Below are 12,346 nucleotides of genomic sequence, written 5' to 3'. Positions count from 1 at the left end.
GTTAAATACATATTTTATATTATTTATATAAATATTTAAACAATTATAATAATAAGAATTGAATATTAGACATTTTTAATACAAACCTCTTGATTATTTCATTATTTTTTATTACATTATGTCACAAATATCATTAAAGTAATATAAAAAGTCATAGTTTTGACATATGTAACGTTTTACAAATACGATTATTAAATTGTTATATAAATCAAATATTCTAATTACATAATTTTTTATATTAATTGTGTCCCGCTTCTTGGCCCAGCACAAGCCTGAGCCTGAGCCTGAGCCTGGCCTGACATAAATTTGGTCGTGGGCCGGGCTGGACTTAATATTTAAACAAATGAGCCGGCTCGAGTACGGTTTTAGTCTCGGTCCAACTCGTTTGCCACCTCTATAGGTGCCCTAGGCACCATAATCTAATCTAATACGTTTTTCTTTTTCTCATCAAAAAAGAAAAACATGCACTGTAAAATAGAGAAATATGTCCTCAAAGTAGTAGAGGATTTAGATGTAAAAGATTATATTGTAAACATCACAAGTAATAGTTGTGGTGTAACTCATGACACTCACAATGTTGAAAACTTAATTCACCAACATGTCACACCTCATTGACCTATAGAAATTTCAAATTTGTTGTTTCTCATTCTCATATTTGGTATAAGTGATTGAGACTAATATAGTTTATTTTCAAGAAATACAATCGTACGTAATCCTTAATATTAAGTACGACATTCGATAGCGCCATACATGCACTGCATGAAACAAGTGGTTTTGTGGCCTGGTAGCCTAATAATACTATTGAGTTTTACTTGTAAAAGATGTGATATGAGATCATTAGTCGAAAATCTTGAGGAAATTATAGAAAAACGCATAGAGGAGGACGTACTGGTTGGTTCTAAAATTAATTCATCCAAGATAAGAGATTCATCATTATCAAGTTAAAGGTATGAAGTGATGATCTACACCAAATTCTTGCTTATTATCGTGAAACGAAAGTAAAACTTACCAGTTTGATCCAACTTGGAAGTTCAGTTGAATTGTTAATTTGTTGTTATCAAATTAGGTATCCTAGGCGGACACTAGGTGAGAGTTAAAAAAAAAACTAAGCGGATATTACACGGCCGCCTAGACGGGAGTCAAACAGTCTATGTACGCGGACTCTAGGCGGACTCTCATATTATATGTGAGTTCTTAAAAACAGACCCTATAAAGGACAGAATATCTCAAAGGAAAATCAAATGGCAAAAGAGTCTAGGTACTCGCTCTTTCTCTCTCAGTCAGGGAAGTAAGTAGAGTGCATTTAAACCAAATTCATGGCACTTGTCTCTTGTATGTGATAAATACATCTCAACTCCAAGAGGCATTAAAATCACTGCACTGGTCTGCACCCACCAAAACAACCGATCAACAACAAATTAATATGGAGTCCTCGAGCTCAGCCCACCAGAGAGAAGAAGAGCGACACCCTTTGTTGCACAGCCCCTGCCATCTCTTCGAGCAGCTCATCACCTCTTGCCTCAAGTGCCTCGGACTTGATCACCTTTTCACCTCCTCCGCTGCCGACGACGATAAGACAAAGGAAGATCATCAACAGCTGTACCCTCCTCCCCAGACCGAAACGGAAATGAAACACGGCGTAAGAATCTGGATCTCTTCTCTCTCTCATTCTCTCTCATAAAGCTAGCTAGGGTTTAAGAATTTTATGTTCACTGTGTGCTTAATTTGCATGTTATGCACAGGAAGAGGTTGGCGCAGGAACTGCAAGGTCGACAAGAGCGTTGAGAGTGAAGCGTCCGTGGTCATTAGGGTCTGGTTCAGGTCCTCAGATTAATTAACCGTGCTTCGTCGTAACTGAACAGCTGCTAGCTTCTTCAATTCTAAATTTCCATTGATCCTTTCTCTGTTTTTAACTTTTGTATGTTTTAGTTGTTCTCTCATAGTAGAACTGAGGCCTTCAATATATATAGATCTTCAACTAAATTATGTACAGTAAATTGAACTGTTAGTGAGTCAGTTATGTGCGTGTTTGGTGTTGATGAAGTAGTTTGGTGGTTTTAGTGATTATGCAGATTATTCTATGTTGCAAAACATCAGCACAAGTTTTACCATATTAAATGCTCACTGGAGGATCAGAAATCATAGTAAATGCATTCAACTTAGGATTCTGGTTGTGTAATCAATCCTTTGATCATGATGACCAAATAGATGGGTGCATCTACTGCATGAGCTATTTTTCTTTCTTAATAGGCTTAACAGACTTGGGTTGCGGTTTGGACAAAGGCGAGATAAAAACGCTTCAAAGTACTTGATAGGAAATTTACATGGAGTCGTTATTCTAAAATACTCCTTAAAGAATTCCAGTAGAAACAATCACGAAATTGTGGTCGATCGCCAGTGCATCAAAGTAATAGAAACTAGCAAATCAAGATCTAAAACAATAGTAGAAATCAAACAACCAGTCTTGTTTAGTGGGTAATGTGGGCGGTAGTTCCATTTTTGTCTTGTTTTACTTGGTATGGAGCTCCTTGGCTTTGCATTGCAAAACCTAATTCTCACTGCTCTCAACACTCTTTGCTCCTCTTTGCCTGATGTCTGCATGTGGCTGCCTTTAGTTTCTGTCTGCAATATAGATGAAAATTCAATTGCATCATCTATCTGCCACCTCCATACAACCACTCTCCACCTACTCAATACTTTAGTGACATGCACAATTGCTCATAGTAATATAGTATCACTACCAAGGGTGTGCACGTATGTTTTTGTTCACAGCTTTCAGAAGCTAGCAGTTTGCTTACAAAAAGAAGCTTCCAATTCACACCTGTGTGGATCAGTGAAGAGAGGAAGCATTTTCGTGTTCTTGTTTCATTTTTTAGCTAGTATAATAGTTTGATTCCTCAAAATGAAAGTATCACACAAGTGGTCGTGTATATAATGTTGTTCATGATTATAACTTATTGATTACCCTATTCATTTCAGAACTAATCTATGGTTAAAGTTGCACTCGTTCGACAATATTGTTGCAAAATTAGTAATTGCCTATTTCAGAAATTCAAAGGGAATTCGTTCCTCAATTTCTTTCACCAGCATATCCCTCTCATTTCTGAAACTTTCCCAGCATAGCTCTTGATACCATCAAGTCATACAAACATGTGCTGTGAGGGTCAGTTACTAGCAAGCGCAATTACCAGGACCATCTCATTCCCATTTGCCTCAAAGCATTTAGTTCAATCGTCATTTCAATGCCTAACTATACCCATGCCAATGCCTACCTCTACGGGGCTCTACCCATAATCAGTTCCCGTTAATCTGCTGCCAAAAAGCATTTCATATTCTGCTTCAATGATCATTCCCATGTCCCAAGTCCTAACTCCACCCATGCCCCAAGTTAACCATATACTTTTCAATGCCCAACTGTACTCAAATTCAGTACCAGTTAAAATGTTCATCACCCCTCCCCTTCCCCTTTTTTTTATACTTTCCCACGTATGAGATGTCGTAAGATACATCGCTGCCACACCAATAGAGAGACAAAGAATTAAGAGATAGTGGTAGCCACAATGGTACATGGACAACATACGAGGCATATGACAGGTCGTTACATACCCTTAAAATGGTCGTTACTCGTTACAGAAGATAACTACCATAGCTTCACAAAATGAGAAATGCGTAGTAATATCAGCAATATCAGCATTGCAGGCTTGGGAGAGTAATTTAAGCTTCTTGGATGAGACCCATACCATACTTCATATTATACAAGGGTAATATCTATAAATCTGTGCAAATCAACTGAATCACTTATTCAAAACCAAGCATTTTCATCCCAATTACATGACTTAAATTATTTATATGCATGTTCAACAAAGTATTTTGTTCAAGCATCAATACAATGAAAAGCTCATATGCTCATGGCTATATTACCAACCCCTCAGTAAAGAGTTGATACCAATTATTAGTATTGTTCTTAACTGAGTCGGACACCATTCTATATTCCAACTAAAGCCTTCCTTACTATTCCATATTCCAACTAAAGCCTTCCCTACCAGTTACCAGGCCAAAACTTGTAATGAACATGAAACTGGCACTATAAATATATTAATCAAGCTGAAGCACATCAGGTTCAGTTCAACATGAAGATGATGTTATTTGATCAAGTAAAAGCGTAAGAGAGGTGGGGTCGTACACAAGGAATCAGTTGCACTTGCAATTAACAACATAAAAGGAGATGGTAAAAAAATCAAAGGATGTTTTAACTCAAAAGCGACGCTCCGAAGTGGAAAAGCCCAACTGGAAGTACACAATGCTAATTTAAGATATGACACATGAACTAAGGAAGAGCTAATACATTCACAAAATTTGATGCTGCTCACCATAAAGCTCTTGAATTCGTTGTCATCTCCACTAGCTATTGCTTCTTCCGCCTCATCAAATAGCTGAGCGCCATCCTAGAAAAGCGGGTGATTGTGAAAAACATTTGCCATATAGCACGACTCTTCACGACCCCCTCTCGTACGCTTCTTGCAGTTCTAGCCAAAGCTGGCCCTGGCACCTCAGTTTTCGAACTTTCTACTACCTGCACGGATGCTAAGCAAGTAAAGATAAAGTTTACATCCATTGCTCCAACTATCAATACATCGAAATAACAACAAAAAGGGTATAGAGAATACGGATAACCTGAAGGAGCCATGTTTGTCAATCCGCGCAACCTCTCCTCCGCCACACGAACAGCTCGAGTAGAACTCCTCACACCTTGTGTAATCTCCTGGCTGCACCACAAAACCAAATGAAACAATAACGATTCAGCTAACCAAAAACAGCTCACATATATATAATAAAAGTAAAAAAAAAAAAACAGTAATGCCAACCCAAGATCACTGAGCTCCATGGTCAAGTCACTGATCTCCATCCCCGATAACCGAACTGCCGCCATTGTATCCGGAAGCTCCTCCCTCATCACATCCATCAGCTTTGAAACTGAATCAGCTGCTCTCTTGAAAGCCTTCACATTTGTTCATCACAATTTTACCACCAATCAATTTTCACAACAAAACAAACTCCCAATTCCCAATCCTAAACCAGAATCAACTGAGCTATTCAACATTAAACATTACCAGAAGCGTTGGAATTGCAGAGCAGAAGAGCCACGTGGCAGAAACCGCCGCCTATTTCATAAACCCTCAAAAATCAAAACTTTGATTCAAAGTGAAATTGAATTTCTTGAAATTTGTTTACGGAGTCAAATAAGAGAATGAGAGAGAGAGAATTACGGCGCAAGCAACGACATTGAGGACGACGACGTGTCGTTGGGTGAGGTTCCACTGGAGGAGGTGGGACGACGGCGACGGGGTTCCGATGGTTTCTGTGTAATGAGACGAAATTGACGGCTCGGATGCTCCGTTGACGTACTCTGAGCTGACGGAAACGGAGTTGAGCCGCCGGGCCGGAAGTCTGAGGTGGTGGGGGAGACGGTGGGGATTAATGGCGTTACGGGCGAAAGTGGAGTTGCGGTTGAATCTAGGATTTGAGAGATTCAATTTGAGACCAAACGACATTGTTTGGTTTGGTTTGGTTTCGCTCAGTGTGTGAGGAGGACCCTAATGACCTTGAGAGGCTGCTGCTCCTTTGAAATCTCCACCCGGCAGCGACAGGAGGATGCTCTTGTCATTTCCATGCAACTATTTTTTCTATTTACACCGGCTGGGTGCGGACGGGACATGATGAGGTAGTTATCTCACTCGTAAATCGGACACGAGACTTTTGTTTTTAAAAATGCTTCACTTAGGATCTGTTCCATCGAGATTGAGATGAAATTGATGTCTCATCTTTCCGGACTTTAAATAATCAATATTTAATTTATTACAAATAAATAAATATTTTATGATGAATTATTATAATAAAAAACACGTATAGATTGTTTTAAATATTTTTTATCATCTATTATTTCAATAACATGTGTTTAATTATTATAAAATTAAATTAATTATTTGAATTATAGCGTTATATATATTGTACATGAAAATTCTAATGTTATCATATAAGATAAACATATATAACTATATATCGTATATAAGATTAGCTAGGTTTCGATTGCTAAGTTCATAGAAATTTGTAATATACGAATCGTCTTCATGTACTGTAATACCCCGAAAATTCATATCTAATTTCCAATGAGTTCCCATATATTATTAAGTTGGTCATTGTCCAATTTTATTTCACGAGGATGAAAACGAAAGGGTTCGAACGATTAATTGATCGAGAACTTCAATTTGATGAGTCTAAAAGTTGACTTTTGACTCGTTGGGTTTCTTGGAAAACTTCTTTCATGAAAGTCGTAGAACTCGTCGATATGAGTTCGTAGACATGCGACACGCGTGATTTGGAGATTGTATGAAGAAGTTATAATCAACTCAAGTTTCGGACTCCGAAAACATTAAATATGAATAGAGAAAATCCTGGGAATTAGTCTCTAGGTGATCAAATTGAGACTCTTAAGAAAAATTGAGATTCCACTGGGGTTAATTTTTTAAGTCTTTTTGTGCTTCTATATAAGTGAATCGAACTATGAGAGTGTCAGTGCGTGATTTTCTCATTGAGTTTACGTTGAGCCAAACAATAACATTTTTCGGCCCTTATATGGTCTGAGTGAGAATATCAATCAAAGCATGCCTATGGGTGAAGGACACTGAAGAGACTCAAGAGAGCCTAATAAAATTCATTACAACCAAAGCCTACAAATTGAGGTTCTCTGCTAGAAGGTGCTTCATAGATCTGTACAAGATTTCAACTTTGGCATCAGCCTTGTAGGGTTTCATCATTTTCGCATCCCTTTTTCTCCTCTCTCTCTCTCTCTCTCTCTCTCTCTCTCTCTCTCTCTCTCTCTCTCTCTCTCTCTGTAGTGCACCTCCTTTAGGCTTAAAATTGTGCAACTGAATCGACCCAGACCCGGCCGACCCGACTCGACTTTTCTGGCGGTTCCAGGCGACAGAGCCAGCTCAAATCTCTTCGTCTTCTCCTTGCGCGCCTCCCTGTGATGGTGGCTCGTGCAGTCTCGCACCGGTTTGCACGCATCAAGTGTCGAAAGACGGCCCGACGACCCGTCTGTGACCCGGTTTCGATTCCGGAGACCTTTGGCGGTGCAACTAACGCAGAACGGCTTCTCTCCTCCTTGCAACCTCATATGTGGTAGTGGTTTGACCCACTTTGGCTTGGAAGTTATAGATCGACGAGTATGGGTCACGGCAACAACTCGGCTTGTTTCAGCCATTTTCGACGGTGTTACGGCGATCACTGGTGGTGCAGTTGACCCAGGAAGCTTCGCTTCTTCCACCTAGTCACGACCATGCAACCTTGGAGCTCAGTTTGAAGCTTGAAGAATCCAATTCGGAGTTGCCATGGCAGCAGCAACTTGGGGCAGTTTCCAGTTGATTTTGGGACTTCTACATGTGTGTATGCTTATTGTCATGCTTTGATGTTCATGTTTGTGAAGTTAGATTGTTGTGAAGTCAGAAAATTTAAGAGAAGTGTGTGTGGATGGCATTATGCAGCCTCTTGTTGTGGCTTCCAGCAGTGTGCCAACCTATAGACTATAGTGGAGCTTTCAAAGGCTCTAGTGTCTCACACTCAACGACGCGAGTGTTTTGATATATAAATTGTGGGTTTTGGTTGTCGTATGAGCAAGTTAGGCTATTTCGAATTTTACTCGTGAGTTTTGAATTCGGCAGGTAACACTATATTGTTGTTTGGTGAGGGTCTAGAGACCTTAGGAGAAAGAGTTGTCTCAAGTGACAAGTCTTCGGGTTAGATGGAGCGTCAAAAAAAAAATTTGAGCTAGAACTTTATTATTTTCAATTGTTACTAAGTTGCGAATTTTTGTTTATTTAGATGGTAAATACATGTAGATTCAATGTTGAATTCACTAGGGTCAACATAGTAACACCTTGGTAGTTTGGAGACTTTAGTTAGTCTCAAATGAGTTGGCGGGTTAAAGTTTAAATGGGAAAAGTTGAATTGTTATTGTCGTGTCTCAAGTGTTAATGACTTGCAACCTTGATATGATTTTAGGTACTTGTTGTTTGGTTATGAAGTGATTGTGGTAGCTAGTACCTTTCTTATTTTGAGTAGAAGACGCAACGGGAGCTAAGGTGAGTAAACCTCACAATGATCATGATGATCGTAGTGTTGTAATTATTGAATTTAGTTTAAGTTGTCAACATAGTCCTTGCATCACTAGCTTATAAAATTTGTTCTAAAAATATGTTTTGGTTTAATCTACATGAACTTGATCGTCTACGGTTCATGGGTAAGTAAAACGGTATTTTAATAAAATGATTTAAAAGGTTTTGGTGATCATGGAGTATGGTGAATGTAAGTAAATCTCACTATGACAAGTCTAGCCTTTGTAGTGACTTGTATTTATGAATTCTTTAAATGAGTGAACTGTGACGTCAATATTATATAGTGAGTTGTGTATGTGTACAAAAAAGATAAATACAATACATATATATGGTTTGCTATGTTATATAACGTTACGGTTTTATTTAAATTATGAAATGTTATTGTTGTCGGTTAATTGTGGCAGATGGGACCATAATGGGAGATAATGTACCTTCCAGTATAATGGATTATTAGATGACTTATTATATATATATTGTCGTTTGGTGGTAGTACATAAACATGTGTGGATTGTTATATTGTACTTGGTTTTAACATTGAGTCTTGTTAAAACGTTTTATGGTCTTCAGACGGTGATGACATGTAAATCGGAACCAAGCCTTGACCGAGTGTTGGTTACGATCAGTTAGAGCTCTAGTATGTCTGCCTTGTATTTCATGAGGGGTAACCAGGTGGGCTGCCCATCTGGGTACACATATTTTAAAATGATATTCGGATAACTAGGTGGGCGGCCCGAGTCTCATGTACACACATATTTTAAAATGATATTAGGGTAATTAGGTGGGCTGCCCGAGTCTCATGTGCACACATATTTTGGAATGTTATTTGTTACATGTAACCAGGTGGCCTGCCAGAGTCTCATGTGCACATATATTTTAAAATGTTATTTGTTACGGGTAACCAGGTGGGCTCCCGAGTCTCATGTGTACACATATTTTAATATGTTATTTGTTACGGGTAACTAGGTGGGGTGCCTGAGTCTCATGAGTGCATATGTTTAAAAAATGTTAATTGTATGTGATGTATGTTTAAATGTTAGTTTACTCATACGGGCTAAAACGTTTACCGGGTTTGTGTTTACAATCCCGGTGCACCAAATCGATGGTGTAGGGGATAGTTCTGCAGATTGAGATTAGCATGCTCGGAGAGCTTACTCGGAAGATTTCTGAGGGTTTCCTTCTTCTGTTTATGGTGAGGATTGAGTGAATATTATATTAACCATTCAAAATTTCGGGGTCGTGACATGTACATCATATAACTCGGATCATATATCAATGAGAACATTAACCAAGATTTGTTTATATTTAGAAAATGAACCAAGGTCCAAGAAACATTCTGTGATGTTAGCCATTTCTTTATCAAATGCATCCAAGGTATTCTCATAAACTATAAATATATGGTGATGATAAAATATTTAATGGTTGAGATTCAAATGATATTTAAAGTACGACGGGATGAGACGAGACTTAGTGAGATATAATTTATTCGTCTTGTTACGAGAGCTAAATCAGGGGGATCGAGCTTCTCGTAGCCTTGTATTTCGGTGTGTTAGCTTAGTGAGACCTGCACACAATAAGACTAAGTCAAAGTCAAAGGGCCAGCGGTGCGCCAACCTTCGACCCTCCGAAGCTTTAAGTTCATATTCGGTGCAGAATAAGTTCGAGAATTAAGGACTTAGGAATACGTTAACTTTTTTTAGGTGGTTTGGGCAGCCTATTTATAGGTGCACTGAGGAATGTGTCTGACCCTTTCCTTGATGTGGAAATATGTGCCAGTATGTTGTATCTATCTCTGAAGGCAAACGATTGTGGGTGGCGTTATTGGCCATACCCGAGCAAGTTGAGGGGTTGTCGGATCAGCATGTCTGCATGCTGGTCTTCCAGGTTTTCAGTTACCGGTCCAGTCACCGGAGTAAGAGGAGATTAAGCTGGAGATCACCCCATTCAGGGGGTAGCGTTAACAAGTCCCCAAGTCCCCAGTTGAGTAGATTCCTTGGGTATGGAGTTTCATATCCTCATCTCCGGCGCAAATATCCGAGTTCAAATTGCTTATGACCCGGGCCGGCCTATCTGTGGCCATGAAGAGTGATCTAGGACCCCGAGGCTAGGCACATGGGTTAACTAGCGCGCTCATGGCGTCCATGGATCTGGCGTGACCTAGGTATACCGGGGTCAGGTTCTGACCGTCCGGTCGGGTGCCGACCGTATGGGGCACCCATGGATCTGGTCAAGGACCTTCGCATCAGACACATGGTTAACCAGGTGCGCGAGCGTCATCGACCTGGAGTGTGGCCTAGGGCTTGGAGAGTGGCCGGGACCTCAATGTTAGACAGGGGTTAACTAAAAAACGTAGTTAGGTACGTGGGTTAACTAACATCGAAGCGTTCCTAGACTTGGAGTGACCTAGGATCTCGGGGTTAGGCTCGCGGGTTAACTAACACGCTCGGAGCATCCATGGATCTAGAGATTGTCCCGGGTAGGAGATTTGCTTCATTTTGGAGTTATATGGCAACCGAGGCAGTTTTATGGTAGTGAGGCACGTGGTGGTGATCCGACGGCTGGAGGCATTTTTTACCGATGGTCGGGATCATCTCTAGCAGGTATATATAGAGAGGTGGAGTCATTGGGTCTCATTTCTGAAAGGTTCGAATATGTGTTGATTTGGGAGTTGTAGTAAATGGGAAAGTCGGTTGGAGTTGTTGGGAGCTGCGGATATGAGGATTTGCGCTCAGATTCGCCAGCTACCAACACGCCGGAGTGGGATGTGAGGTGGGGAAAGTCCGATTTGGGGAGCATGTCTTATATGACTGATGCAGGATCACCCAGTAACCCGCTCGGTCTTTTGTTGCAGGGCATTGAAATGGCCTGGGAGAGGAGCCGAAGAAGCGAGGACCAGCGGCGAAGACCGCAGATGGTGGCTGGGGGAAAAAAAGGTGGACCCGCCCGGTCGCATTGTGAAGGTGGAGGAGTTGGAGGGCATCCGAGAGGTATACAACATCCCGGTAGAGATTATCCTGAGGTCGATGGTCGAGGGGGAGCTTTTCCACATGTTGCCAGAGGGGGCGTGTTGCGTAACAGAGAAAGCGCTGGCGTACATGCTTACATTCCCGATGTCGTTCTGCGTTCAGTACATACTCTCCAGCCTGAACATTGCCCCAGGGCAAGTAACGCCTAACATGTGGCTTCAAATGTTGGGGAGCATAGCGCTGTTCAGGGTGCTCCGACAGGGGAAGCCATGCTGGTGGAAGTTTCTGGCATGTTGGTCGTTGTAGTACTCCCCGAAGTGGGGGAGCGGGGGATACATCAGGATGGCACCCTGGGGGAAGAAATGTGCCTTGTTGATCTTCAAGCCCCCAAGCTCGACCCCAACAAACTGGAGGGAGCAAGCATCCGTTGTGGAGGGGACGTGGCAGAAGGAGGCCTCGATCTGCCAGGTGCCCAGTGCATTTTAGCCGCTTTGTAAGATTTGTTTGCCTCTTGTTTATTTGTTTGTATTCTTGCTGGATGGTGTAGGCAGAGGCTAACCTTGTTGTTGTAGCTCCGATACGCACCGAGTTGTCGCCGATGATGGAGAAGCGGCTAATAAGGTGCATGCTCGCCTTCAAGGATCAGGCTGACATGTCAGTGTACCGGTGGTGCCGAATGGGCGTATACAAGACATAACGTCGTAAAGTTGGCCAGTAAGAATGTTGAACAAGCTAGCTTGAAGTTATTCATTTGTGTTGGTTCTAACAATTATCAACTGCAACAGCGGTGGAGATCAAGATGCATGAGAGGAAGGAACCCGGGTCGTTTGACAAGCTGAATGATGATGAGGTGGTCGAGGGGATCGAAGAAGTCTTCATGGAGTGGGGCCCGAGGGATGTGGACATGGAGGCGAGGGAGGGGTTATCTACGATGCCAGCGTTTTGGGGGGGGGGGGGGGACCAGGAGGAGGAGACGGTAGTCCCTTAGATGGACTGGAAGGAGGAGAAGGGATGGACCGTCCGGAGGATGTGGTGGTGGTGATAGAGTCGGAGGAGGGTGGAGAGAACCCGTAAGAGATGGAGCATCCCAGCAACGAGCCGATGCTAGAGGAGATAATCCCGGAGGTAACCGGCAAGGCGAGGGGGGACTCGGGCGCAGGGCGACACAGATGTGCAAGTCGAAACTCCAGCCGTGCTGGTCTTAGTGGC

The 12,346-nt window shown here is 41.6% G+C and overlaps 2 protein-coding genes across 3 annotated transcripts; one reads left to right on the top strand and one right to left on the bottom strand.

Moving 5' to 3' along the window:
• The first annotated feature begins 1,269 nt into the window (after positions 1 to 1,269).
• LOC126797500 (uncharacterized) lies at positions 1,270 to 1,961 on the top strand. The gene is made up of 2 exons (XM_050524129.1): positions 1,270 to 1,639; positions 1,743 to 1,961. Exons 1-2 carry the CDS (start codon positions 1,424 to 1,426, stop codon positions 1,836 to 1,838), a joined length of 312 nt encoding a protein of 103 aa, XP_050380086.1. The 5' UTR covers positions 1,270 to 1,423; the 3' UTR covers positions 1,839 to 1,961.
• A 2,119-nt stretch (positions 1,962 to 4,080) lies between these two features.
• Positions 4,081 to 5,591, bottom strand: LOC126794232 (uncharacterized). 2 transcript variants are annotated; one of them, XM_050520899.1, is made up of 5 exons: positions 5,268 to 5,591; positions 5,112 to 5,162; positions 4,866 to 4,999; positions 4,675 to 4,766; positions 4,081 to 4,584 (listed from the first exon to the last, which is right to left on the bottom strand). In XM_050520899.1, exons 1-5 carry the CDS (start codon positions 5,550 to 5,552, stop codon positions 4,406 to 4,408), a joined length of 741 nt encoding a protein of 246 aa, XP_050376856.1. In that variant the 5' UTR covers positions 5,553 to 5,591; the 3' UTR covers positions 4,081 to 4,405. The 2 variants fall into 2 exon arrangements, with proteins under 2 accessions (XP_050376856.1, XP_050376862.1); XM_050520905.1 differs by having other exon boundaries at positions 4,408 to 4,573.
• Between the last annotated feature and the right edge of the window lie 6,755 nt (positions 5,592 to 12,346).

Source organism: Argentina anserina, chromosome 1 (assembly GCF_933775445.1).
Source record: "Argentina anserina chromosome 1, drPotAnse1.1, whole genome shotgun sequence".
Classification (NCBI taxonomy): Eukaryota; Viridiplantae; Streptophyta; class Magnoliopsida; order Rosales; family Rosaceae; genus Argentina; species Argentina anserina.
This window is presented reverse-complemented; position numbering and strand designations above follow the sequence as displayed.

Bases quoted from the DNA above. Each gene is read 5' to 3' on its own strand.
- LOC126797500 (XM_050524129.1), top strand. From the start codon at position 1,424: ATGGAGTCCTCGAGCTCAGCCCACCAGAGAGAAGAAGAGCGACACCCT. The intron at 1,640-1,742 runs GTAAGAATCTGG...TGTTATGCACAG, and splicing joins AAACGGAAATGAAACACGGC to GAAGAGGTTGGCGCAGGAAC.
- LOC126794232 (XM_050520899.1), bottom strand. From the start codon at position 5,552: ATGTCGTTTGGTCTCAAATTGAATCTCTCAAATCCTAGATTCAACCGC. The intron at 4,767-4,865 runs GTTGGCATTACT...TTTGTGGTGCAG, and splicing joins ATGGAGCTCAGTGATCTTGG to CCAGGAGATTACACAAGGTG. The intron at 4,585-4,674 runs GTTATCCGTATT...TTACTTGCTTAG, and splicing joins GACAAACATGGCTCCTTCAG to CATCCGTGCAGGTAGTAGAA.